This window comes from Taudactylus pleione, unplaced genomic scaffold, assembly GCF_031769625.1.
Source record: "Taudactylus pleione unplaced genomic scaffold, aTauple2 ptg000726l, whole genome shotgun sequence".
In the NCBI taxonomy this organism is placed as follows: domain Eukaryota; kingdom Metazoa; phylum Chordata; class Amphibia; order Anura; family Myobatrachidae; genus Taudactylus; species Taudactylus pleione.
Window position 1 is genome coordinate 8,108,216 of NW_028285128.1, and position 23,261 is coordinate 8,131,476.

Genomic DNA, 23,261 nt, shown 5'->3' on the forward strand with positions numbered 1-23,261 from the left:
AAAGCATGAGAGACAACTCACCTGGCAGTATCCTGTCCCGATTGCCCTAGTGTTTACCACCCTCACAGCTACCTGTTGTGCGTGCAAGGGCCCTATTCCATCTAACACGGTGGATCCCCACAAAGCCCACCTTGGTGTAGGATGCTCTAGTGTGGGCCTAGCGTCTAACATAACAACCAAGCCCAGTACAGCAATCAAACATGTACAGATAGCTTAGCAAACAGTATCAGCATATGGCGTAGCAGACAGTATATGTGTAGTACAGCAAACCATGTATAAATAGGTCACAGCAAACAGTATATACATGTAATTCTATCACAGCAAACAGTAGATAAATACTACACAGCAAACAGTAACCAATATGTATATATTTTCCTATATGAGGGCCTGGCGTGCCCTTGGTATGAACTATAGGGTCTAGAGCCCTGTCCTGCCCCTCAGGCTTACTGTCTGCCTACTGATGTTGTCAATATGGACTATAGGGCCTAGTGCCCTGTCTTGCCCTTCAGGCCTATTGCCTGCCTACTGGTGGCGTGAATACGGACGATACGGACTGGCCTCCTTCCACTGGCTTTTAGAAGCCAGCACCAGGGGGCGGGGCCTGCTGCAAGCCATGATTGGCTTGCAGTGGCTGTTCTGGAATGGTGGCTAGCCCACAAGCCAGGATTAGCTATCGGCTGTGCCAAATTCAAAATGCTGCATTGGAGGGGCCTGAATCGCCACCATGCCCCACGTGCTGGGCAGGCTGGCGGGGGCTCGATCCACCCGGACCCAGCGCGCCACCAAGCCCAAGGGTTGCAGTGGTTTTTGCTGCATTGGCGACCATCCGGCGTGGGACGCCCAGGCGGCGACAACCTCTTGCAAATCCTTAATTTGCCCCAGGCTTAAATTACCTGAATACAGTGAGTTGCTTTTTTGTGTAGGTGTGTTTATATACTGCTCAGGGATCTTAGTGAACCCTTAACCAGATTGCAGTCATATCGGAGAGAAATGAATGCTAGAGGAGTATTTTCATTGCCACCATGGTTCCAGCCAAGGGGTAAATGTAATAGGTTCTGAGTTTTTGTGCGAGTATGGGCTTGCATCACCTTGCTTTGAGTATGATCCGATTTTGTTTAGAAACTCACAGTATGTAATATCCTGCAGGGCGCACCCCTCCCCAACATCCCGATTTCAGCAGGACAGTACTGTCCCGCTGTTCCACCCGTGGGCTGAAGTGGCCCGCGGGTGGTGAAATCTGCAGGTTGGGGACCCCCACCGAAGGGGCGGTGCTGGACCCCGGAGACTCTGACTGGATGCTGTACTGCTCGCGACATCCATTCAGTGACAGGATAGGGGCTGGAGGAAACTCAGCTAGTGAGGCTCCCCCAAGCCTGACGTTATTTGGAGGCTGGCACGCCTCCTAATAACACCACATAGGGGGCGTGGCCTATGGTAATTAGGCCACACCCATATTTTTTGCCGCTTGAAAAAATGGGGGGGGGGGACATAGGGGTTCGTGTATTGTCAACAACCAGTACCAGGCTCTGTGAGCCAATCCTCCTAGTGGAAGAATGAGGGACAAAAGGAGTAGGGGGCCCTCATATTATCCACAACAAGCACCAGGCCCTAACTAGTGTGGATGTAATGCCACAGCAGAGGGCCACACTTGACGGGGTCCCCCTGCCAAAGCATTCACAACCCCACACTAGTCAGTCAAAGTCGGGGATTCCTCAGGAAGTGGGGAACCCCCCAATAAGGTTCCCCGCGAGCAGACCCCAGGCCTAGGCTGATAGCCCAGGGGTATCTTCTGCCCCCCTGGGCTGTGGGTGTGAATATGATTGTGTCAATACAGTCAAAATAATATTGTCCTTTACAGGGAGTGTAGGGGGAACTTGTGGGCAGCCCAGCACCCCCATTCACCACCACAGTGCCACGAACGGGAGTGTCACAGGGCCCCATCCCCTTTCCATGAGGCCCCGTCCCTTCTCACAAAGCTCTGCCCCTTTTCGGGGTGCTCAATATCCCGCAACCTGATACTGAAAAGTTGGGAGGTATGTATTACATACAACGTCTAGCAGCAAACTCGCACATATTTAGAACTCGGGTACTATTACGTACATTCCCCCCAAAGTGTAGTTAGGCTGCTCCCGGAGAGGAGTTTTCTAAAGTTGGTAAGTATGGCCTTACTGCATGCTGCATGCATCTTGTGTGCCTAGGTTAAGAATATGAAACACCATCAAAAGTAAGTGGTAAAGCTACCCCAGCAGATTATGCTGAAATCAAGACATTCGAAGAGATGTATTAAACCTTCTCAAGAGTTTTGAAGTGAAGTTGCCCATAGCAACCAATCAGCTGCTAGCTAGCAAGTACATTATTGATAGGTAGAAGATGATTGGTTGCTATGGACAACTTCTCCAATTGTCCACTTCTCCACTCTTTAGAAAGTTTGCTACATTTCCCCCAGGGTGAGAAATCTCTGCAATGCCCCCTAGTATTGTAACATTCTTAAAACTTGCTCTGTTTCCAAGGGTTGAGTAAGGGATGCTAGTACTTGGGATCCCAACAGTCACAATCCCAACACCGGCATCCCGACTGGTAACAATGCAGACAGATTAAGGTAAGTATATTATCTTTCCCTACACCTCCCCAAACCCTAACTCTCCCTCCACCACAGTTTCAACCTAACCCCTCCCCACCCCCACAGCCTAAACCTAACCCTCCTTCCCTAGTGCCTAACCCTCACCCCTAGTGCCAAACATTAACCTGGATTAAGCCAGTGCAATGAGACAATACAATGGCTACATTATCATAAGCAGGTCTTATGTCAAAATAAGACATTTATTTTTTGCTTGTAAAAGATCCCCGTAGACGAATAAGGGAATTTAAATGAAGAACTATTTAAATATACATGAATCACAACTTCAATATTCATGAATTACAGAATTAATGCACTGATGAAGATAATATAGATGTCATCTTGGGCACAAAGTGTGTGGCATGGGATAGATATAGGTATTTTTGTAGCAGATGTTGTATGCAGAAATTCTGCGTTATGTAACCATAATGTGAGAATGTCTGACTGGTGTCCTGCTGAAACCATAACCGGCTTTATTTTTGTGGACAAAGATCTCATGCAATTCTGGCTGTGTGGGAGCAGTTCTAAAAGTGGCTGAACATAGAAATATCTGTGACCTAATAAAGAATATTTTATGACAGCTTGAGAAATGTGCCTAGTAGAGAAAAATACAGGTGTGAAGAGATCCTTGTTAAAGTGTAATTGATAGGACAATCCTGCATGAATATGAACTGAAGACTGATGACAATCTTTGAGCAGTAATCCCACATGGAAGATTTTTTTTTTTTTATATTCTTAAATAGCAGTTTAGGTACCTTTTAAGCATGCATCTGATACTGTAGCTGTCCTACAAATCTTTATCTCATTTTCAAGAACTTTCTGGAGTTGCAAAATAAAAAATAAAGATGTGCACAGACCCCTGTGAATTGGTTTTGGTTCTAAATCATCATTGTGTTCTGTTTTTGGTAAAACAACCATCAAGTGTTTTGGTTCGGTTTTGATTTCTGATTTCTTTAAAAAACTGCTAAAAGCAGCTAAAACCATGTAACAGACCTGTTTACTTTTGTTCCTATAGTATTATTAACATCAATAACAGTCATTTCCAGTCAATTTTGACCAATTTTGGCACCTGAAATCACAAGGGAGCGACTTACTGTACATGCGAGATCCAGTTTTTAGATCTCAGAACTAACTTGTGTGAAGACCCGAGCCTAGGCTCTGTTCTACTCGAAAGTTTTGAAACCCCCAAAGTGACCAGAACTGGGACTCGGTACGACACGAGACTCCAAAGTTCCGGTGTGTTCAGTTTTCAGCAAAACAGAACCGCTCATCTCCATAAAGACGGTGGCTGCCCGTCATACAGATTGCTCTCAGTATATCAAGTGAAGGCAGAGGGGGGAGTAGGAAGAGATGCTAAACTTAACGCATTTATGCCAAATAATGCAGGTGCACATTTTCTCAACTAAAAAGCTGTACACACATATATATATATATATATATATATATATATATATATATATAGTGACAGGGTCAGCATAATTCCACATTAAGTAACTGTGTAATATCCAGATCTCCCAGGTTTGGCAGAGCAAAGGCATTAGGGTTGTGTAAATGCCCAGTTCAGGTGTTGCCTCAAGGCCCCCATACATCAGTGATTGATTGCAGCCATCGTGCAATTTGCAATCGATTGTCTATAGAAATCTTTACCTTTTTAAATCGATTGCAGATTGTAGAATTGCCACAATCGATTAAAAAAGGGAAAGAATTTTATACACAATCGATTGCAAATTGCACGATTGCTGCAATCAATCTCTGATGTATGGGGGCATTTAATCAGTGCTTGGAAAAGCAGCTGATTACAGACACTTGTGAGAAGCTGGCTTAAGAACTGCAGAGACACTGGGGAAACGGAGCCTGATGGTGAAATAGTCACCCAGCTTATAGGCCTGGGGGTGACTAGTGTTAGGGTTCCTGGACCTGCGAGTCCACTGAAGAAATATTGCTGTAATGGAAGACTTTGTATGACATCTTGCCTATGAAACTGCCATATCCTGTGTACCTGCCTGTGGTGAGCAACAAAAGCATAATGAACACCTGAGTATTTAAGAAAGCACCAATCAATGGCACGTTCACAAACAACCAATCATTGCACCTGCCGAACCACTCACAAATGAAACATCTTTCCCTTAGAACAACCCCTTCCCTCCCTTATACTGCCTGTGCAAGCACAGTCTGGTGTAATCACACAAATCTACTGTACATAGACCCGGATGTGTGCGTCCATTTTTCTGGGCATGGGCAGAGTGCTTCCACACAAGACACGCACTGCTAATCGTGGTAGTACTCACTCTCCATCAGGTCCTCTCTGATACTGCATCTTGTGCCATGTAACAGTGGTTGTCATGGTAGTCCATGACATTATGCAAATATGTCAATTATTAATAGCAGCCTGAAGAACAATCCTAGGAGAAATGGTAATTAATTTTTTTTATTTAGCCTGCTACAGTGATAGTATATGTTAAAATAACTAATTTTTTTTTTAAGTGCTGTTTTAAACAGACCTATAAAAATTTGTAGATTACTCAGTACATGTAACAAAGGATGATGAAACAGATGAAATGCTACAATTTTCTTTCAGGTAGACTCCCTTTGATCCTGTGTGTACCATATGTAAATTGCTGTAAAGCCAATCCATACTGTGATATAAGCCCTAAGCGTAAACGTTCAGAATAGAGCAAAAGGCACCACTACCTGCCTCTGGCAAAGTCACCGTCACCTAAAGAGAGTGCCCCGCTGACGTGTGCAATCTAGGCAAAAACATTGTACAAAAAAACCTATTTTATCATAAATATTAATTTGCGACATATGCTAAAACATGATTTGTGTTAGTGCTATTCACAGCTTGTCTTCTTTGTAATGCTGAGGCACAGTATAACTGTGAATAAAATCAGCTGTAATGTAATGCTGGAATCAACTTATTATTCCTTAATTAAGAAAAGTGAGAATATATATTTTTTGTGCTTATATTTCTCACGTATTGTAATACATAATTGGGCTCATGTAGAGTTGGCCGTCACATAGGCACTTCTGTACTGTGCATGGGCTCCACATAAATGTATGCACACTGTGAGGGCTGGAGTAATGTTTGTGAGGGCCCGCGGGCTACTACATTTTGGGGGCCCCTACCAATACAATTGTCAATATGATATGCTGACAATCTAATTCAAAAGTATAATGCTGCTGCAAAGCCCTTCCCTGGTGTACATCCGTGCTTCTGAATGTGCAAGGGCACTCCTGCGTAAACATCGGTACTATCAACGCACATCACGCAGTCACGCAGCATGTATGGCAGGTCTGACCAGCCGCAAGCACCGCAGCTCTCCTAACGCGCAGAGAGGTCTCATGCTGCCACAGCAATCGCAATGTCTAATTTATGCACGTCCATGAAACAGCGCTGAAATGGTCAGACATGCCTGCATTTACTTACCCCTCCCCCCTTTACCACCCCCAAATGCTGACCACACGACACTTACTTTGCGAATGGGTCATCTGTGCATACATAATCGCAATGCAATAACGATGCGCAGTGTGACTTGCACGCATGTGCAATGTTAAGTAATCGCTCGATCTGCGGAAAACATCGGCATTGCGTTTGTTGCTGCATCAGGCCCTAATATCTTGACTTTCAATAGTTGTAGGGAAGATGTATAAAATATGAAGATGGCAACCCATTTATAGGAGTGTCAATCTCTTTGGCAGAAGACCTGAAGATATAGGTGCTGATTCAGAGGTGGATTCAGTTGCAGCCATGGCTGTGATTTTTTGCAGGGTCGCAGTGGTGGTAATATGCAAATGCTAGTTTCAACCTTCCCCTTGTGCACTAGTGTGCGCCTGAACTGTCAAGCCCCGTGACGCTCACTTTTAGTGACCGTGGACAGTGTAATTCCGCCAATGCTTCTGAACACTCCACCATCACGCACCATTGCAAGCACCATCGACACTTGCACCAGCTTATGGCCGCCGCAGTGTCTCCTTCTGAACTCTGGCTAAATATGGCCTCTGTGGCTGCGGCTCTGCATTTGGGAATACAGTTGAGTTTACTGATACGCCCATGACACTCCCATAACACGCCCATGAGCCTTTTTTGCATCCACTTTAGGCTACCTCCCAGACACCTCCCAGGAACACCCATGGTTTTTCCTCTCCAGCTCTAATGTCAGCTCCTCCGTATGCAACAGTGGACTCCGCGTACTCTCAGAGGAACGCATGCGCTGTAGGGGTTTACAGAACTCGGGATGTCGGCACTCAGAATGCCGCCACCGGAATTCCGCCACCAGTCAGAATCCCGCCGCCAGCATCCCAAAGTATTGGGGTTAGAGGGATGGCTAGGGGTTAGGGTTAGGCACTAGGGGGAGGGTTAAGATTAGGCTGCAGAGGGGGTGAAGGTTTAGGCTGCGGGGGGGGAAGAGTTAGGTTTAGGCTGCGGGGGAGGAAGGGTTAGGTTTAGAGGTAAGGGTAGGGTTAGGTGACTTACCAGCAGGTGTCAGTATCCTAACCCTGTCGGGATGCCGGCGTCAGGATTCTGACCACTGGGATACTGAGCACCGGCATCCCGTACCCAACCTCAATAATGTTAGTAATAAGTTATATCATATAAGACAGACATCCAACTCACTTTTAAACCCAGCTAAAAAAATTGCCATCATCGGTTCATTTGGTAAAACTTCATTTCTCTGACTACTGTGCAAATAAAAAAAAAAGAGGAGTTCCTATGACTCCAGATTTTCTCTGACAAGCTCTTGTATGTATAGGTCCAACACAGTTCAGACATCAGATGGGCAAAGAGTAAAGCCTCATACGCACGAGACGATGTGTATATGCAGCAACATCATCAGCGGCGGAGATGCCGGCATCGGCAAGTGTGTACACACTTGCCGATGCCAACCAGCGATGAACGACGGTGGGGGGGAGGGCATTCAGCAGCATGGCATCGCCCCCGATTGGGCTGCATGTAAAGCCTACTTGGGATATTGTTAATGACCCGCGGGATCGTGCATCATTGGTTGTTCGGACCATATACACTAGACGTTATGAACGATATATCGTTGAATGATATCGTTGTCGTTAATATCATTCACTTTTATCGTGTAGTGTGTACGCAGCATAAGACTTGTGAAGAAGACCGACAAACACAAGGGGGCAGCTTTACTAAAGTTTCTAAAAATTAAAAGTGGTGGTGTTGCCCATAGCAGTCGATCAGATTATATCTATCATTCCTCTATTGCATTCTAGAAAATGATAGACTGAATCTGGTTGCTATGGACAAAACCACCACTTGTCTGTTTTAGAAGCTTTAGTAAATCTACCCCTAAATACCCAAACAGTTTTAATACAGAATTAAAAATGGCCAATACAGGGAATCAAAATCTATTTTAGTAAAATGTCTTTAATGATTCCCCAACACTGTAAAAGCAGTTGATAGAATTTCATGGAATTTATGACGATGACTTTGGAAGCTGGCAGCATCTCATGAGATTCCTAAGAGGAATACAAGCCCTATACTTAGACCCCCGAACCAACGATAATGATCACCCTGAGAATAAAGTTGAGTACACACGATCTACGAACAATATATTGTGAGTGCATCATCGGGTGTCTACGCCCAATATGTCTGTGAAAGACAACGTTCATAGACATATCAGGTCAGCCCTATGGCACAGCCTGTGCTGATATATCTTGCATATATATCTGTACATCTGGCTGTGTGGTACGGGCGGCTTGCCGACTGTCTGTGCACTGGCTGCAGGGACAGCTGACACTGACATCAGGTAAATTTAAATGCCTGCCCAGTTGTGATGTTTGGCCATATTGAGCTGCCGATTGGTAAGTGCATATAGCTGACCGATCTGTCATTAAAGCGTGTGCCCAGCTTAAGTTACTATCCAATACAGTACAACAAGGCTGTTGGCTGTTGCCTCTGCACTACAGCCTTATCATAGAACCTGTAGCTGCAGCTATCAGATACATAAAGAATATATATGGGGGCACTAGAGAGAGCTAAACATTAATTTAAAAAAAATAAATCTTGACATTTCTGGAAAAGTATCTTTCTTCATTTCCTTCATTCCAAGATCGCCCTTGCCAACCTTTGCAAGGCCATGCAAAGATACAGCAAGATGTCTGATTTTAAAATCCATTATTCCAAATCAGAGATCATGTTGTGTCCCATTCCCCTTAGGAAAACCAAATTCCTACATTTCAGTTTTAAACCAAAGTGGTAATAAAAGAAAATAATGTACTTAGGAATTCTCTACCAATGGCCAACAATACCAAGAAAACTTACCTCCATTTTTTTCAAAGTTGTAGGTCAACTTAATTCCGAAATGATTTAATATGTTACAACCTCTCCCAGTATGAACTCCATACTCATTTTTAAAAATATTCAAACAGCACTGGTATGATTTATGTGGAATGATTGACCCCAAAGATCTCTTCTTACATCTACTGATTTCTCTCTGGAGCAACCTAAATTTTTGAATAACATTCCACTTTTTTGAATATCATCAAATTAAACATTACTTGATCTCTCTCACTAGAACAAGCTGTAAGAGATAAGCTGCTGTTGAAGCAATTTATCCAAGATCCCCCTATGTGTAAAAATATGATCTTCATAATATACAGCTTGCTACTTTATTATCCTGCTTTATTTCAAAGCTGACACAAGAAAGAATGGGAAAGAGATTTATGGCCCTCTCCTGGTGCGAATGGATGGAGAGAAATGAGAGCTGTCATATAAATTGTACTATTGGTGGGAGTACACACCAGAGAGACTAAGCAAGATGTTCCCAACATCTGATACTACCTGCTGGAGAAATTGTGGCCACAGAGACACTCTTTTCCACATCCTATGATGTCTCCAACTTGGGATAAAATGCAATCTATTCTCACTTCTATGTTGGAGTCTCCATTATATTTCTTCTATATTGTCCTGACCAATATATTGGCAAACACTCCAAAATCCTGATGTTCCATTCACTTGCAGTGGCCACAAGCCTTATACTCTAGCTAAAAGTTTGGGTTAGAAATTTACAACTCAACTCCATTTCATCCCTAAAAGCCTAGTTGGCTTGTGGCCTCTCTGGAAACAATACATATTATCGCCATAACAGGAAACATGCTTTCGGAGAAGTAAGGACTCAATGGATTTTCATGACTATAGTAGCCATATAGTGACTGAAGAACCCATGTGTCCTTGTGTTCCTCCAAGTTCTCAACACCTCAAATAAGTTAAAATAATTTGAAATAACATGAATGAGCTACTGTTGTCATATAAAGATGCTCTATATAGTATCCCCATCACCAGCCTTCTCCTTTGCCTACCTTATATCACCAGCCACCTGATCACCATTTTGTTAAAGTCTCTTAACTTTATTATTACGTTGTATTTGGGTTGGGTAAGTGATCCCGGCGCACACAATGCCGGCGGTCCGAATCCAGGTGCCGGAGTCCCGATGGTGGAAATCCTGATGCATAAGTAAGTAATTTAACCCTTCCCCTAACCTTACCCCTAACCCACCTTTCCCGCAGCCTAACCCTAACCCTCCCCTCTTGCAGTCTACCCCTAACCCTCCCCTCCCGCAGCCTAACCCTAACCCTCCCTTCCCGCAGCCTAACCATAACATTCCCCTAGTGCCTGACCCTAACCCCTAAACCTAACCCTAATACTTACCATCAACATCACAGCCACTGGGATTCTGGAGCCGGGATTCTGACTCCTGACGGGATTCTGCGTGCCAGCATTCTGTGCGCCGGGATGCCGACTACATCTCTTGTATTTATAATGTTAGACATACTGTATCTTTTTATTGTATGTTTTCTCTATTCTTGTCATTGGAAAAAACTACTTTAGTATGATGGGCAAGCAAAATTAGTACTATATAATGGTGTGCACAGTAATTGGACAAAGTAAGTTTGTACTTGTGGTTTTATGTTTAGGGGCTAAACAGATAGCTCACATCAATGACTGTTCGGAATAATTCTGAATAAATCTAGTGTTTCAAGGCTGTTTAAAACATATAGTGGAATTCAATATATGTCATGGAAGGTGAAATGGGAAAGGAAACAACAAAAAAAACCCTTTGAATTGGCAAAGTATTGAATTAAGTGATCATTTTCCGTATAAAACAATTACTTCTAAAGAAACGTAGCTGCTGCTGGTGTACTAATTGATTCCTCAACATTAGAAGTGTGAGGAACTGCAAAAAGATTTATTTAAAAAAATGCCTGACTGTGACAGAGTGGGTCTCTCCCATGTTCTGAGGAAAGGGTTAACCTCCTGTAGCCAGGGAGGAACCGAACCCTTACCTCAATTAAGACCAGCTAAGTTATAAAAACCTGGTAAGTTTAGTTAGTCAGTGGTAATGTGAGGGAGAGATTGCACCTTCAGCAGCTCTCTCTATGCTGGACAATCTGAACCCTGAATGTGCTGGGAATACTCTGCCCGTTTGAACTGCTGTCTCATTTAAGATTAATTATTGTTCCTGAACTGTGCCTTGTGTAAATAGCCATTACACTGGCTCTGTCTTTGCAAGCGTGGAATAAAAGCTTACTTGTTTGCAACATCTCAGTCTCCCATTGGTCGTCTGGAACTTAACCGCTACACTGACAACTACAGATGTGTCCTCATACATTATTGCCACTGTGTGCGAATGAGTCTGAATCTGTATATGAAGTGCTATAATACAGCGACTGTGGCTTATTCTCATGTCAAGTTCCATTGTGCTTCATTCACGACTTTGTACGTGTTTAAAACTAATTTCTGTGCAGTGAAAGTTGCAAACTTGCGCTCTAATACACCTTGAGTGGTGTTCTGCTACATTGCTCAATGCGGCTCAGTCACTGTATGGCGTATTGGGGCTTGGTGTTTGAGGACACATCTGCAAATGAAAAATAGTTCAGTAAAACAAATGATTAGAGCTATTAGTGGTCATAGTAATTCACCACATTCAATCTGTGTCAAATTATGTTACAAACATCTAAAAAACATATCCAGAATATGACCATATCTTACACAATGCACTGCAAAAATCCTAATTCATGCACTCATTATCTCCCACATTGATTATTGCAATAGTCTCTTTCTTACTGGTCTTTCCCAAAACAGACTCTCTCACCACTACAATACATTTTGAATGCAGCTAAAAGGGTGATCTTCCTAGCTAAAAGTTAATTGTCTGCTACTCTACTCTGTCAATCCCTCCATTGGTTACCTGTATTCTACCAAATTCAATATAAAATAATTTTACTTACACATAAAGCAAACTACACCGTCATACATCTCTTCACTTATCTCAAAGTATCTCCCCATCCAACTTCTCCGCTCTGTACAAGATCTGTATCTCTCATCCACACGCATTACTTGCTCCTATTCTCAGTTACAGGACATTTTTTCAGTCTGCACCTACTCTGTGGAATGCCCTCCTATGCACAATAAAACTTTCCTCTAGTCTCCAAACCTTCAGGTGTTCCCTGAAAACTCACCTCTTCAGGCAAAGTTATGAATTATAGCGCAACCCACATAATTTCCATAAGCTATCATACCCAATTACATCCCCACTATATAGTCCATACATAACTTTACATACAGTACTTTTTTTTTCTTCACTTTCATGTCCTCCTGACCTTAGGCTAACATTCCTGTGTGACTGGATCATACAGCCCACCAAGAACCTCTGCAATCTGACTGGGCCAATTTGCAATAAGTAGCACCTATTCTTAGATCAATGCCTATTTCCCTATAGAATGTAAACTTGCGTGCAGGGACCTCTTACCTCTATGTCTGTTTGTTATTACCCAGTCTTGTTCTATTACTGTTTGTTCCCAATTGTAAAATGCAACAGAATATACTGGTGCAATATAAGTAACTGATAATAAATAATAATATGTAATTAAATCTGTGTTATTAATAAAAACAAAACACAGCAAAAAAAAAAAGCATTGTTCCAATTAATTAGGTTATGACTGTAGATGTAGATACCAGGTTTTATGCACTACACAGTATGTCTATATTTAATAAAACCTGTCTGATCTTTATGCAGCAGTTAAGGGAGGTGGTAACTAACTTTAAATGACAATATTATAAATGTGTAATTTACTTTGAGAACTGTAATTAGCTGAGAGTTTGTTCAACTTTCTCAGGGTCACGTCCTGGTTTTGGAACCTCAGAGATATTGGAATCCAAATATTCTGATACAATTGAACCAGACAATGAGGTTAAAAGGGAGATAAAGGCTCTCAGGAAGAATACACTTTTTATAATAGGTTATCACAAAACCAGCAGAGCTACAGTAGATTGATTAAAAATGCTAATATCTCTTGTTTTTCAGGTCTCCCAAATCCATACCATGTAGTCTGGATAAATCCATATTGGTCACTTAAGATTAATTTGTCTGAAGAGTGATTTTCTATCCACAGTGATTAGTCATTTATAAAAACATACCTTAAAATCGAATGTTTTCTCATGCCTTAAGGGAGTTTGGAACTTGGCAATAAATGAGACTAAGTTCAAGTCTGTCACCATTTTAAATGAAGAATTTTAAAAGGGAAACAAAAAACGCAAAGGGCGTGGGTGGAGGGGACTGGAAATTATTACCAAGTGGTAAGTGGTATACCAAGTGTATTACCAAGTGGTAAGTGGTATACCAAGTGTATTACCAAGTGGTAAGTGGTAATACCAAGGGCCAAATTCAATTAGATGCGAAAAGTGCTATCAGGTGAAAAACGGAATCAATTTGCCTCATTCGCCTGTTTTTATGTGATGTTTTCTCCATGCTCATCCCCACTTTTTGCCTTATTCCATTGTAAAACACACGAAAACGGGGATGTTTTACAAAGTGAAACTAATGAAAAGGACATCTTTTTTGGGGGAAATCACTCTGTACCCCATAAAATGCTTCAGTGACCCAGGGATCAATACAGAATAGTAGTCATAGGCAAACGCAGGGGGGGTTTCCGTCTGCCTGGAAACCCCCCTCCCCAGCCCACACCATGACCACAATAGAAATAGTAATGTAATAGAATTTTACTAGTGCTGCATATTCTTCACAGTATCACAAATGAAATAATTAGCACCACCTGTGATTCTTTTAGTCAGTAATAAATAACCTGTGCACTAACTAGGAGATCTGGAAAACATTCACTGTTAGGGATATGCTGCTATAGAGCTCAATACGTACATATATGTCCAGGACAGGTTATTCTGCTGCTCCCCCAGACTTGCTCCAGTGCTAAGGAATGGTGCCCACATCTCAAATAAAAAACATTCAGCTCAGGCAGGATGGCCCTACTGTCGCATTTAATGGCTTACTGTGATTGCTGGTCCTGTATATGCTGATATTATGACACACAATACACTTTGTATGACGCATATTAAAGCTGGTAAAGTGCTAATTCTACCCTCTTCATGGACTGGCCACACTCACTCTAAAATCAAGCATTTGGATTTGCCACTGCTAGTAATAGTAATTTTTTTTCTGAAAAATAAGTACAGAGGTTAAATTTGGGGTACATGTAAATGGGTACTAGTATATTTGATGTCTCTAAAATGAAGATTTATAAAAACTTAAAAATACACCTGCTGCAGCCTCCTGCAATCTCAAAAACACCTGTCTCATCCATATAGCCCCCCAAAATACCAGGCCCCACACTTTTTACCCATTTTCCAACACTTTTTACATTTTTGCCCAAAAAATTACGTAATTTTTCTGGTGTTTTTTTTTTTTTTTTAAATAAGTTTTTACTAAACAGTCATGGGGGGGGGTGGTTCAAAGGATTCTGGATCAAATCCCTACACTTGCACCCCAAAATAGTGATTTTGCACTTCCAATTCACCTGCCTATATGTGGAGAAACTTTTTCGCCTATTTTTCCATGGAAAGTTTTTGCATAGGCGAAAATGTCCTGGAATTGAATATGGAGAAAAGGAGACAACAGGCGAAAAGCACAAATCAGCAAAAACGTTTCTCCAAACGGCACTTCTTGCGGCTAAATGAATTCGGCCCCGAGTAGTAATTCCAAGTGTATTACCAAGTGCTAAGACTTTGCCATTCTGTATCACATCTATCTAGCAGGATGAAATTGTGTGTGAAGAACGGGTGCACGGGACACTTGTGTTCCCTCCATCATCCATTTGGGATTTTTGGGGGATTGACAACCTTTATATAAATTCTTAGCAGCTAATATAATAGATTGCTATGGCTCTGCAGAATTACGTACAACAGAAATTTCTAGTTAAGATGGAATACTAGATGTACCAAATACTACGTGTTGCAGTGCTGTAATTAACATGTGAATAATATATAAATGATAACGCTATATCTTAGTGTTTACCTATTTCCTCTTTCCATTTACAGTACGTATATTGTATTATATTTTGTCACACAAGCTCATAAATTCTTTATGTATCATTTTCTGGCATTTTATCTGGGGCAACATTACTTTGTATCAATGTCAAGCCCTGCATTAACTTGCCCTTGTTCATACACTTTGCACCAAATGAATGTTGATGTTAGTGGGGCGGTAATGTTTTCCCTGCTCGTTTGTCCATAAAACATGAATGCTTTATAAGGACCTGTAATTGTTTTGCCCTTGAAATTCATATAAGTGTTACGGTAGGAACAATAGAGTGAGAAATTGCAGTACCTGTAATGATTTATTTACTTGTTCAGCCCTGCTTTTCAGTTGTAGCATCTACTTAATAGGATGTGCTGTCATTTACAGTATAAGAAATGGTTTTGTTTTCCCTGCAGCGCCATCACAAATGACAGTTGTTATGGTGTACTGTAGCTGTCATCCAATTTTTTAAGCAAAACAATTGTGAAACAGGTATCATTCAGTTTGATATTGTGCTCTGTTTCAGTGCTGCAACTGTCTGCTCTGCGGAAGCCACGAGACATTTTGCAACACCCTCCTGTCTCCCCTTCAGCCTTTGTCCCTTCCACTCTTGTCTATTCTGCTCTGAGATCTTGCAGGGACTGAAAGTAGTAGGGGAGCTGAGTACTGTATGTGCTTTGGAAAGCCACAGTTACTGAAGTAGTTATTTTGCAGATGCATTTTTAACAGTTGTCAGTACTGTGTGTGGGAATTACTATATGGGAATTATCACTTGAATATTAAAATCCAACTCAACTTAATATCCATGAGTTGATAATGATATTTCACCAATTACAGAACTCTACATGGAGAAATTGACAATTATTTGTTTGAAAATTACTTTTGTTTGTATTCTCATATGTACTAGAGAGGTTGGCAATTCCACTGTAGCATTCAGAATAAAGTTCAATTCAGAACTTGGTGAATACAAGTCAGGGCTCTTGTCTCTAATTTTGCACCAAGGTATTTTAGGGTTGTGAACGGAACCTACACCAACTTGTAGCCAAACTTGTTATTCTGTATATAGCTCAAGAATTTTGTATGTATATACTATTTTTCACAATTGTTAAAATTAATTTAATCTCTATTGTAAAGGGGAACATTTATCAGGCATTTTAAAAGGTGGAAAAGTGGATATGTTGAGACGTTGCCCTTGCCCACCAATCAGCTACTAGCTAGCAGTTATCAAGTACAATCTATAGATAGGTAACGGCTGACTGGTTGCTATGGTCAACTTCTCCCTTTGATAATTTCATTACTCTTTTAGAAGGCTTGATACTTCTCTCCCATAGAGTTTGAAGACTTTTTATAATTTTCTGAAAAAAGAAGAACAAGCACAATTTATAATGGACTACTTTTTACATTGTTTTGACAAGCGGATAATCATTGAAGAAGATATAAATAAGCTATGCAGAGAGAGAGAAGTGAAAAGTATTACACTGTTGTTAAAGTAGACAAGATTCTGAATTGCTGTAACATATTCTGCTTTTCCAACAGCCAGAAGAACTCACCAATATCCTGGAAATCAGTAACATTGTCTTCACCAGTATGTTTGCTCTGGAAATGATGCTGAAACTTTCAGCCTTCGGTTTGTTTGACTATCTCCGAAACCCATATAACATCTTTGATGGTATCATTGTCATTATAAGGTACTGTATGCCTTAATATTTGGGTTCCCCTTCAGTTACCTGCATGTATTATTACAGTAATGTATTGATAGAAGTCATTTTAGGTGTACAGTACATATCCCTGAAATGTCTTATGTTTCACTATGGCACTACTATCTCATGAATTGTATAATGAGTTTTTGTAATTATTGGAGTACCCCACATATTTGCTGCCATCACTGTGTGTCAGCGAGAGGTATACATTAAAGGGTAACTCATCCCAAAACTCAAATTATTTAATATGGTATGTAGGTCACTTATTGATAATAGAAAAACTGAATTTGACTTCCTAAGTTTATTTCTGCGAGGTTCCCCAATGCTTTCAGCCTTTCCATGCCCCTCTGCTCTATACTCCACTCCAAGTTTACAGTGCATCTGGAAAGTATTCACAGTGCTTCACTTTTTTCACATTGTGTTATGTTACAGCCTTATTCCAAAATTTAATAAATTCATTTTTGGCCTCAAAATTCTACACACAATACCCCATAACGACAACATGTAAAAAGTTTTTTTGAGATTTTTGCAAATTGAATTAAAAAAAAACAACTAAGAAATCACATGTACATAAGTATTCACAGCCTTTGCTCAATACTTTGTTGATGCACCTTTGGCAGCAATTACAGCCTCAGGTCTTTTTGAATATGATGCCACAAGCTTGGCACACCTATCTTTGGACAGTTTTGCCCATTCCTCTTTGCAGCACCTCTCAAGCTCCATCAGGTTGGATGGGAAGCGTCGGTGCACAGCCATTTTCAGATCTCTCCAGAGATGTTCAATTGGATTCAAGTCTGGGCTCTGGCTGGGCCACTCAAGGACATTCACAGACGTGTCCTGAGGCCACTCATCTGATATCTTGGCTATGTGCTTAGGGTCGTTGTCCTGCTGAAAGATGAACCATCGCCCCAGTCTGAGGTCAAGAGCGCTCTGGAGCAGGTTTTCATCCAGGATGTCTCTGTACATTCCTGCATTCATCTTTCCCTGTATCCTGACTAGTCTCCCAGTTCCTGCCACTGAAAAACATCCCCACAGCATGATGCTGCCACCACCATGCTTCACTGTAGGGATGGTATTGGCCTGGTGATGAGCGATGCCTGGTTTCCTCCACACATAACGCCTGGCATTGACGCCAAAGAGTTCAGGTGGGCTACCATGTGCATTTTACTAAGGAGTGGCTTCCGTCAGGCCACTCTACCATACAGGCCTGATTGGTGGATTACTGCAGAGATGGTTGTCCTTCTGGAAGGTTCTCCTCTCTCCACAGAGGAATGCTGTAGCTCTGACAGATTGATCATCGGGCTCTTGGTCACCTCCCTGAGTAGGGCCCTTCTCCCACGATCGCTCAGTTTAGACGGCCGGCCAACTCTAGGAAGTGTCCTGGTGGTTCCGAACTTCTTCCATTTATGGATGATGGAGGCCACTGTGCTCATGGGGACCTTCAAAGCAGCAGATTTTTTGTGTACCCTTCCCCAGATTTGTGCCTCGAAACAATCCTGTCTCGGAGGTCTACAGACAATTCCTTGGAATTCACGCTTGGTTTGTGCTCTGACATGCATTGTCAAGTGCGGACCTTATATAGACCGGTGTATGCCTTTCAAAATCATGTCCAATCAACTGAATTTACCACAGGTGGACTCCAATTAAGCTGTAGGAACATCTCAAGGATGATCAGTGGAAACAGGATGCACCAGAGCTCAATTTTGAGCTTCATGGCAAAGGCTGTGAATACTTATGTACATGTGATTTCTTAGTTTATTTTTTTAACTAAAATTTGCAAAAATCTCAAAAAAAACTTTTTACACATTGTCATTATGGGGTATTGTGTGTAGAATTTTGAGGACAAAAATGAATGTATTCCATTTTGGAATAAGGCTGTAACATAATGATATGTGGAAAAAGTGAAGCGCTGTGAATACTTTCCTGATGCACTGTATTTATAAAAAAGCAATAATCTCCACAATGTTTATTATAAAGTCTACTTATATACTGGTGACTAACAAACTAAACAGCAATCTAGAAAGAATGGTGCTAAAACCTCAATTAAGAAATAGCATTTGCTTAAGGTTGCATTAAACAGCAGATTGTCACCATAAGCCTTCAATGTCGTTCTCATTATTCTGAGCTTTTAAATCTTCTATTTCTAGATTACTCAGCACAGACGGGAAAATAGTGGGTAGTGACATAACCTTTTGGGTATTGAATGTTTGTTCAACTCATGTAGGCAATAAAAGAACATACCCTTAATGTAAAAATTATGGAGTCAACTACTAAAGTATATTAAAAAATTTCTGTACAACTTGCTTATATGAAATGATCCCCATATGTAGGTGTGTTTCAAATTGCTTCGATTTAGATCAGTATAAAACCAAGTGATGTCTTGCTGCAAGTGGAAGTGGCCTATTTATTTTGTACAGACAGACAGATGGATACTACAAATTAAAACCCCACTAAAAACAAGAGTTTTTGTCAGATCCCTGAGAGGGGCTGCAGGTACAAAGTACCCGTATGGGGCCCCCAAGACTGCGTGACTATGCCCTCTTCACCCGGAGGCACAGGGGGTCCTGGCATTCACAGTGGGGTATTGCCATATCCGCACAAGCTCGGCCCCTAGTACCATGAGACTATAGATCTGCGGCAGGCCTGGTTCCTGTACTAGATTTCTATTTTGCAATCTGTTAAATACATTATTAAAGATGCTTTCTCAGATGCTTTTCTTGCTCTACACTATGTTAAGGTAAAGTTTTCTGTTGAGGTTTTTGACTGAAGTTGTTGTCATGTACAGTAATTATTTTTGATCCCTTTACTACAGCTACTTAATTTGAAATTAAGGAGAAATCACATGACTTTATATAATGTGCTTTTACGGAGACTGAAGCGCTCTCAATTAAATTCTCCAACAATTTGTTTTAAAGCATTTTGCACTTATTGGTATTAATATTTTTAGAATTACATTTTTTATGATCTTTGGGATTGCCACAGCAAACATTCATATAATGGTAGGTAATACTGCATAACACTTTATACAGAAAATAAGTATCGAGTTTTACCCAAACGATAAAAACTAAACACTTTTATTGAAAGAAAAATAAAACGTGCAAACTAGAAAAAGACATTACATAAAAGTAACATAATTGTATTTCCAACTACTGCCAAAGGCTAAAACAATCCAGCAATCAGTACTGGGCAAATTTGGGGTCATTCAAAAGCACTGAGACACAGCAGACTTACCATATGTGTCTTTATACGCCTAGCTCCATTACCATTACGCCACACGGCGCAAGATGCTTGGAGTGACTGAGCCGAGCGGTGGACTGCGACTTTCATCACACAGGGATTAGATTTAAACTCGTACATAGTCGCGGGTGATGCACAACGGAACTTGATGTGAGAGAAAACCGCGGCCGCTGCATCGTAGAACTTCGTACAAAAATTCAGACTCAGTCGCACATGGATGTACAAATGTCACATATAAAATGAATCAGGGAAGTCTAGTGAAGCAGTTTTGTTACATCCAATTTAATTTGTGCAACTAAAATGCACATTCAAGCAAAAAAGACACTGGTGGAACTGTAATGCATGTGACCCGATGTGCCGAGAACGGCTGCTTACTGCGACTGCAGCACTAGTGTATGAAGACACATCTGTAGTTGTAAGGAGTTCTAAGGAGATTTTTTTATGAGTCTTTTTGCAATTACATAGAAACCTAGAGATTGACGGCAGATAAGAACCATATTGTCATACTCTGGTCACTTAAAACCACCTTTTTACCTCTCTGGTGCCTGTCCAGGCTAGCGCTGAGGTCCGCTAGCGCTGTGCATCACTCCCGGATACCACAGAGGTCCACTCACTCTGAACATCGCTCCCGGCTGGTGCTGAGGTCTTCTCCTGCCCTGTCAGCTCAGTGTCCTGTCTCTGAGCATGGAGATGGCTCTCTGCAGTCACTTGCTCGCAGCGTGTCTCCCCAGCATGATGGTATACAAACTGCACGCCAGAGTTTCCTCCAGAACAAAAGTATAGGCACAGCCATGTTGTACTCTGTTACCTGACACTATTCCTCCACTCAGAGCACTGCTCTCATACCAGCTGGTCACAGCATCCAATCCCTGGGGACCCTCCCCTATAAATTCCATTTTCAGACTGGTCTCTGTTGCGAGTACAACGTTGCTTCTTGCTGACGTTACAGCTTAGTGCTGAGCTCCCAGGTACTCTATATTTGAAGGGTCACAGTATGTTCTATCCAGTTCCTATATCTGGTAAACAAGTATCCTATACCATCTTTCACACCAGTCTGGTTTTTACCACTGAGACTTGAGCAACCACTGGTTCAGCCGATCCCTCCAACCATCGGTCTTATTTGATTCTTCCAACATCGGATTATTATCAATTAAGTTCCTCAATTCATCCAACCAATCAAGTTCATCAATTCATCAACATCGGACTCACTTCAATTAAGTTCCTCAATTCATCAACATCGGTCCTAACCAATCAAGTTTATCAATTCATCATTATCGGACTCATATCAATTAAGTTCTTCAATTCATCAACATCGGTCCCAACCGATCAAGTACATTAATACATCAATATCGGACTCATATCAATTTAGTTCTTCAATTCTTTAAAATCGGTGTCAAACCAATCAAGTTCATTAATTCTTCAACATTGGATTCAAATCCATCAAGTTCTTCAAATCATCAATATCTGTCTCAAACCGATCCAGCTCTCAATCCAGCATCATTGGTCCCAATCCGATTCTGCTCATTCATTCAGGATTACCTTCAGCTCTCATCCCAACCTGCTGTTCAATAAAGACTTTCCATTCCTGTTCTTGCCTTCGGTTCCATCATTCACTGCCGTATCTCTATCTCCCCTTCAGCCTCCCACACCTGTTCCTACCCAAATCAACCCTTACGCCTGACACATATAGCCCATCTAGTCATCCCATTTAGGATTAGCTTATTATCGTTAGGGATGGGTTAGGACAGCGGTTTTCAACCGCTGTGCCGTGGCACACTGGTGTGCCACGAGTGGTTGTGAAGTGTGCCACCTGACCGCCGGGCACAGTTTACAATAGCGTGGCCCGGGCCGTGAACTGCCTAGACGCAGCGGCGTGACATCACAGGTCACGCACGCCGCATTGCCTGCCCGCTTCGCCAGTGACCCAGCCAACATATTAACACTGGCCCCCAAAGACAGCAGCATAATACATATAGACACCATACCTGGAGCTCCCTGTCCCTCGGTAGCGTTACTGGGCAGATCCTTCAGTCCCTCAGCGCCGGTTGGTGCAGGCTTGCAGCAGTCACATTCACTGCTCATCAGCAGTGTGAAGTACTGTGCAGGCGGGACAGCGACGCGGCGTGCGTGACCTATGATGTCACAATGCCGCATCTCCATTGGTATGGCCCAGGCAATGGCTAAGCCACGCGGAAGAGCTCAGCACTGCCCCGGCACAAAGTAAGGGAAATAAATAGATACAGGTAAGCTGTGAGGGGCATCTCCTGGCGGCACACTTGGGAACCGCTCGCGGCACAGCGGTTGAAAATCGCTGTACTAGAGGCTGTACTGTAGCTGCTTACAATGAATGTATTTTACCTGCAGTTGGGTTTAATATTTATAGATTTACAATTAACTGTATAATTTTGGGCTAGTACATTAGTTGCTTTTCATAAGCTGGCCACACACTAGACCAACTTTCATCCAACTAGTTGATTGGTTGGAATGAAAATCTGGTAACATATGGGACTAATTGATGATCAGAAATTTGCTCCTAAATGCCAGAAAACAGATGAAAATGGTCGTCCAGACAAGTTTGTTAAATGTTTGATCTAAACAATTTGTTCAAACAACTGTTTTTGTCCATTTTCGGGCATTTGGGAGCAAATTGCTTATTGTCATTTGCTATCATACCTTACCAGATTTTCATTCCAACCAATCAACTAGTTTAATGGTTGGATGTAAGTTGGTCTAGTGTGTGGCCAGCTTTAGGGGTCTATGTACTAAGCAGTGATAAGAGACAGAGTGAAAAGTGATAAGTAAGTGATAAGGTGCCAGCCAATCAGCTTCCAACTGTCATCTCACAGGCTGTGTTTGAAAAATGACAGTTGGAAGCTGACTGGCTGGCACCTTATCACAGACTTATCACTTTTCACTCTGTCTCTTATCACTGCTTAGTACATAGACCCCATAGTCTCTTATATGAAAAACCTTTGTGACACAAGTGCATATGAAGAGAGTAGAGTAGTGAACAGGTTTGGGAGAGAGGTATGGTGGAAGACTAAGGGGTATATTTACTAAAGTGGAATTTTTAAAAGTGGAATTGTTGCCCATAGCAACCAATCAAATTCTACTTATAATTCATCTAGCACCTTCTAGAAGATTATAGATAGAATCCTATTGGTTGCTATGGACAACACCTCACTTGTAAAAATCCACATTTTAGTAAATATACCTCTAAGTGTCCTATTCATTATCACTTAGTTTTTACAAAAGCAGGTGAAAATGAACATTTTCACCCGCAATTGTAAAAATTAAGTTTTCGGGCCAATAATCAAGAAGGTAAAGCAGGAGATATCACAGATATCTCCTGCTTACCTTCAACTGGTGGAATGGCCC

General features: G+C 41.7%; 1 protein-coding gene across 3 annotated transcripts in view; it reads left to right on the forward strand.

Annotated features, from left to right (window-relative positions):
* The window catches only part of CACNA1I (calcium voltage-gated channel subunit alpha1 I), a 411,324-nt gene that overhangs the window by 276,904 nt on the left and 111,159 nt on the right, over positions 1-23,261 (forward strand). For all 3 annotated transcript variants that reach the window (XM_088456911.1, XM_088456912.1, XM_088456910.1), the window contains one exon: positions 16,483-16,634. In XM_088456911.1, the coding sequence (XP_088313037.1) occupies positions 16,483-16,634 (152 nt within the window). The remainder of the gene's footprint in view (positions 1-16,482; positions 16,635-23,261) is intronic.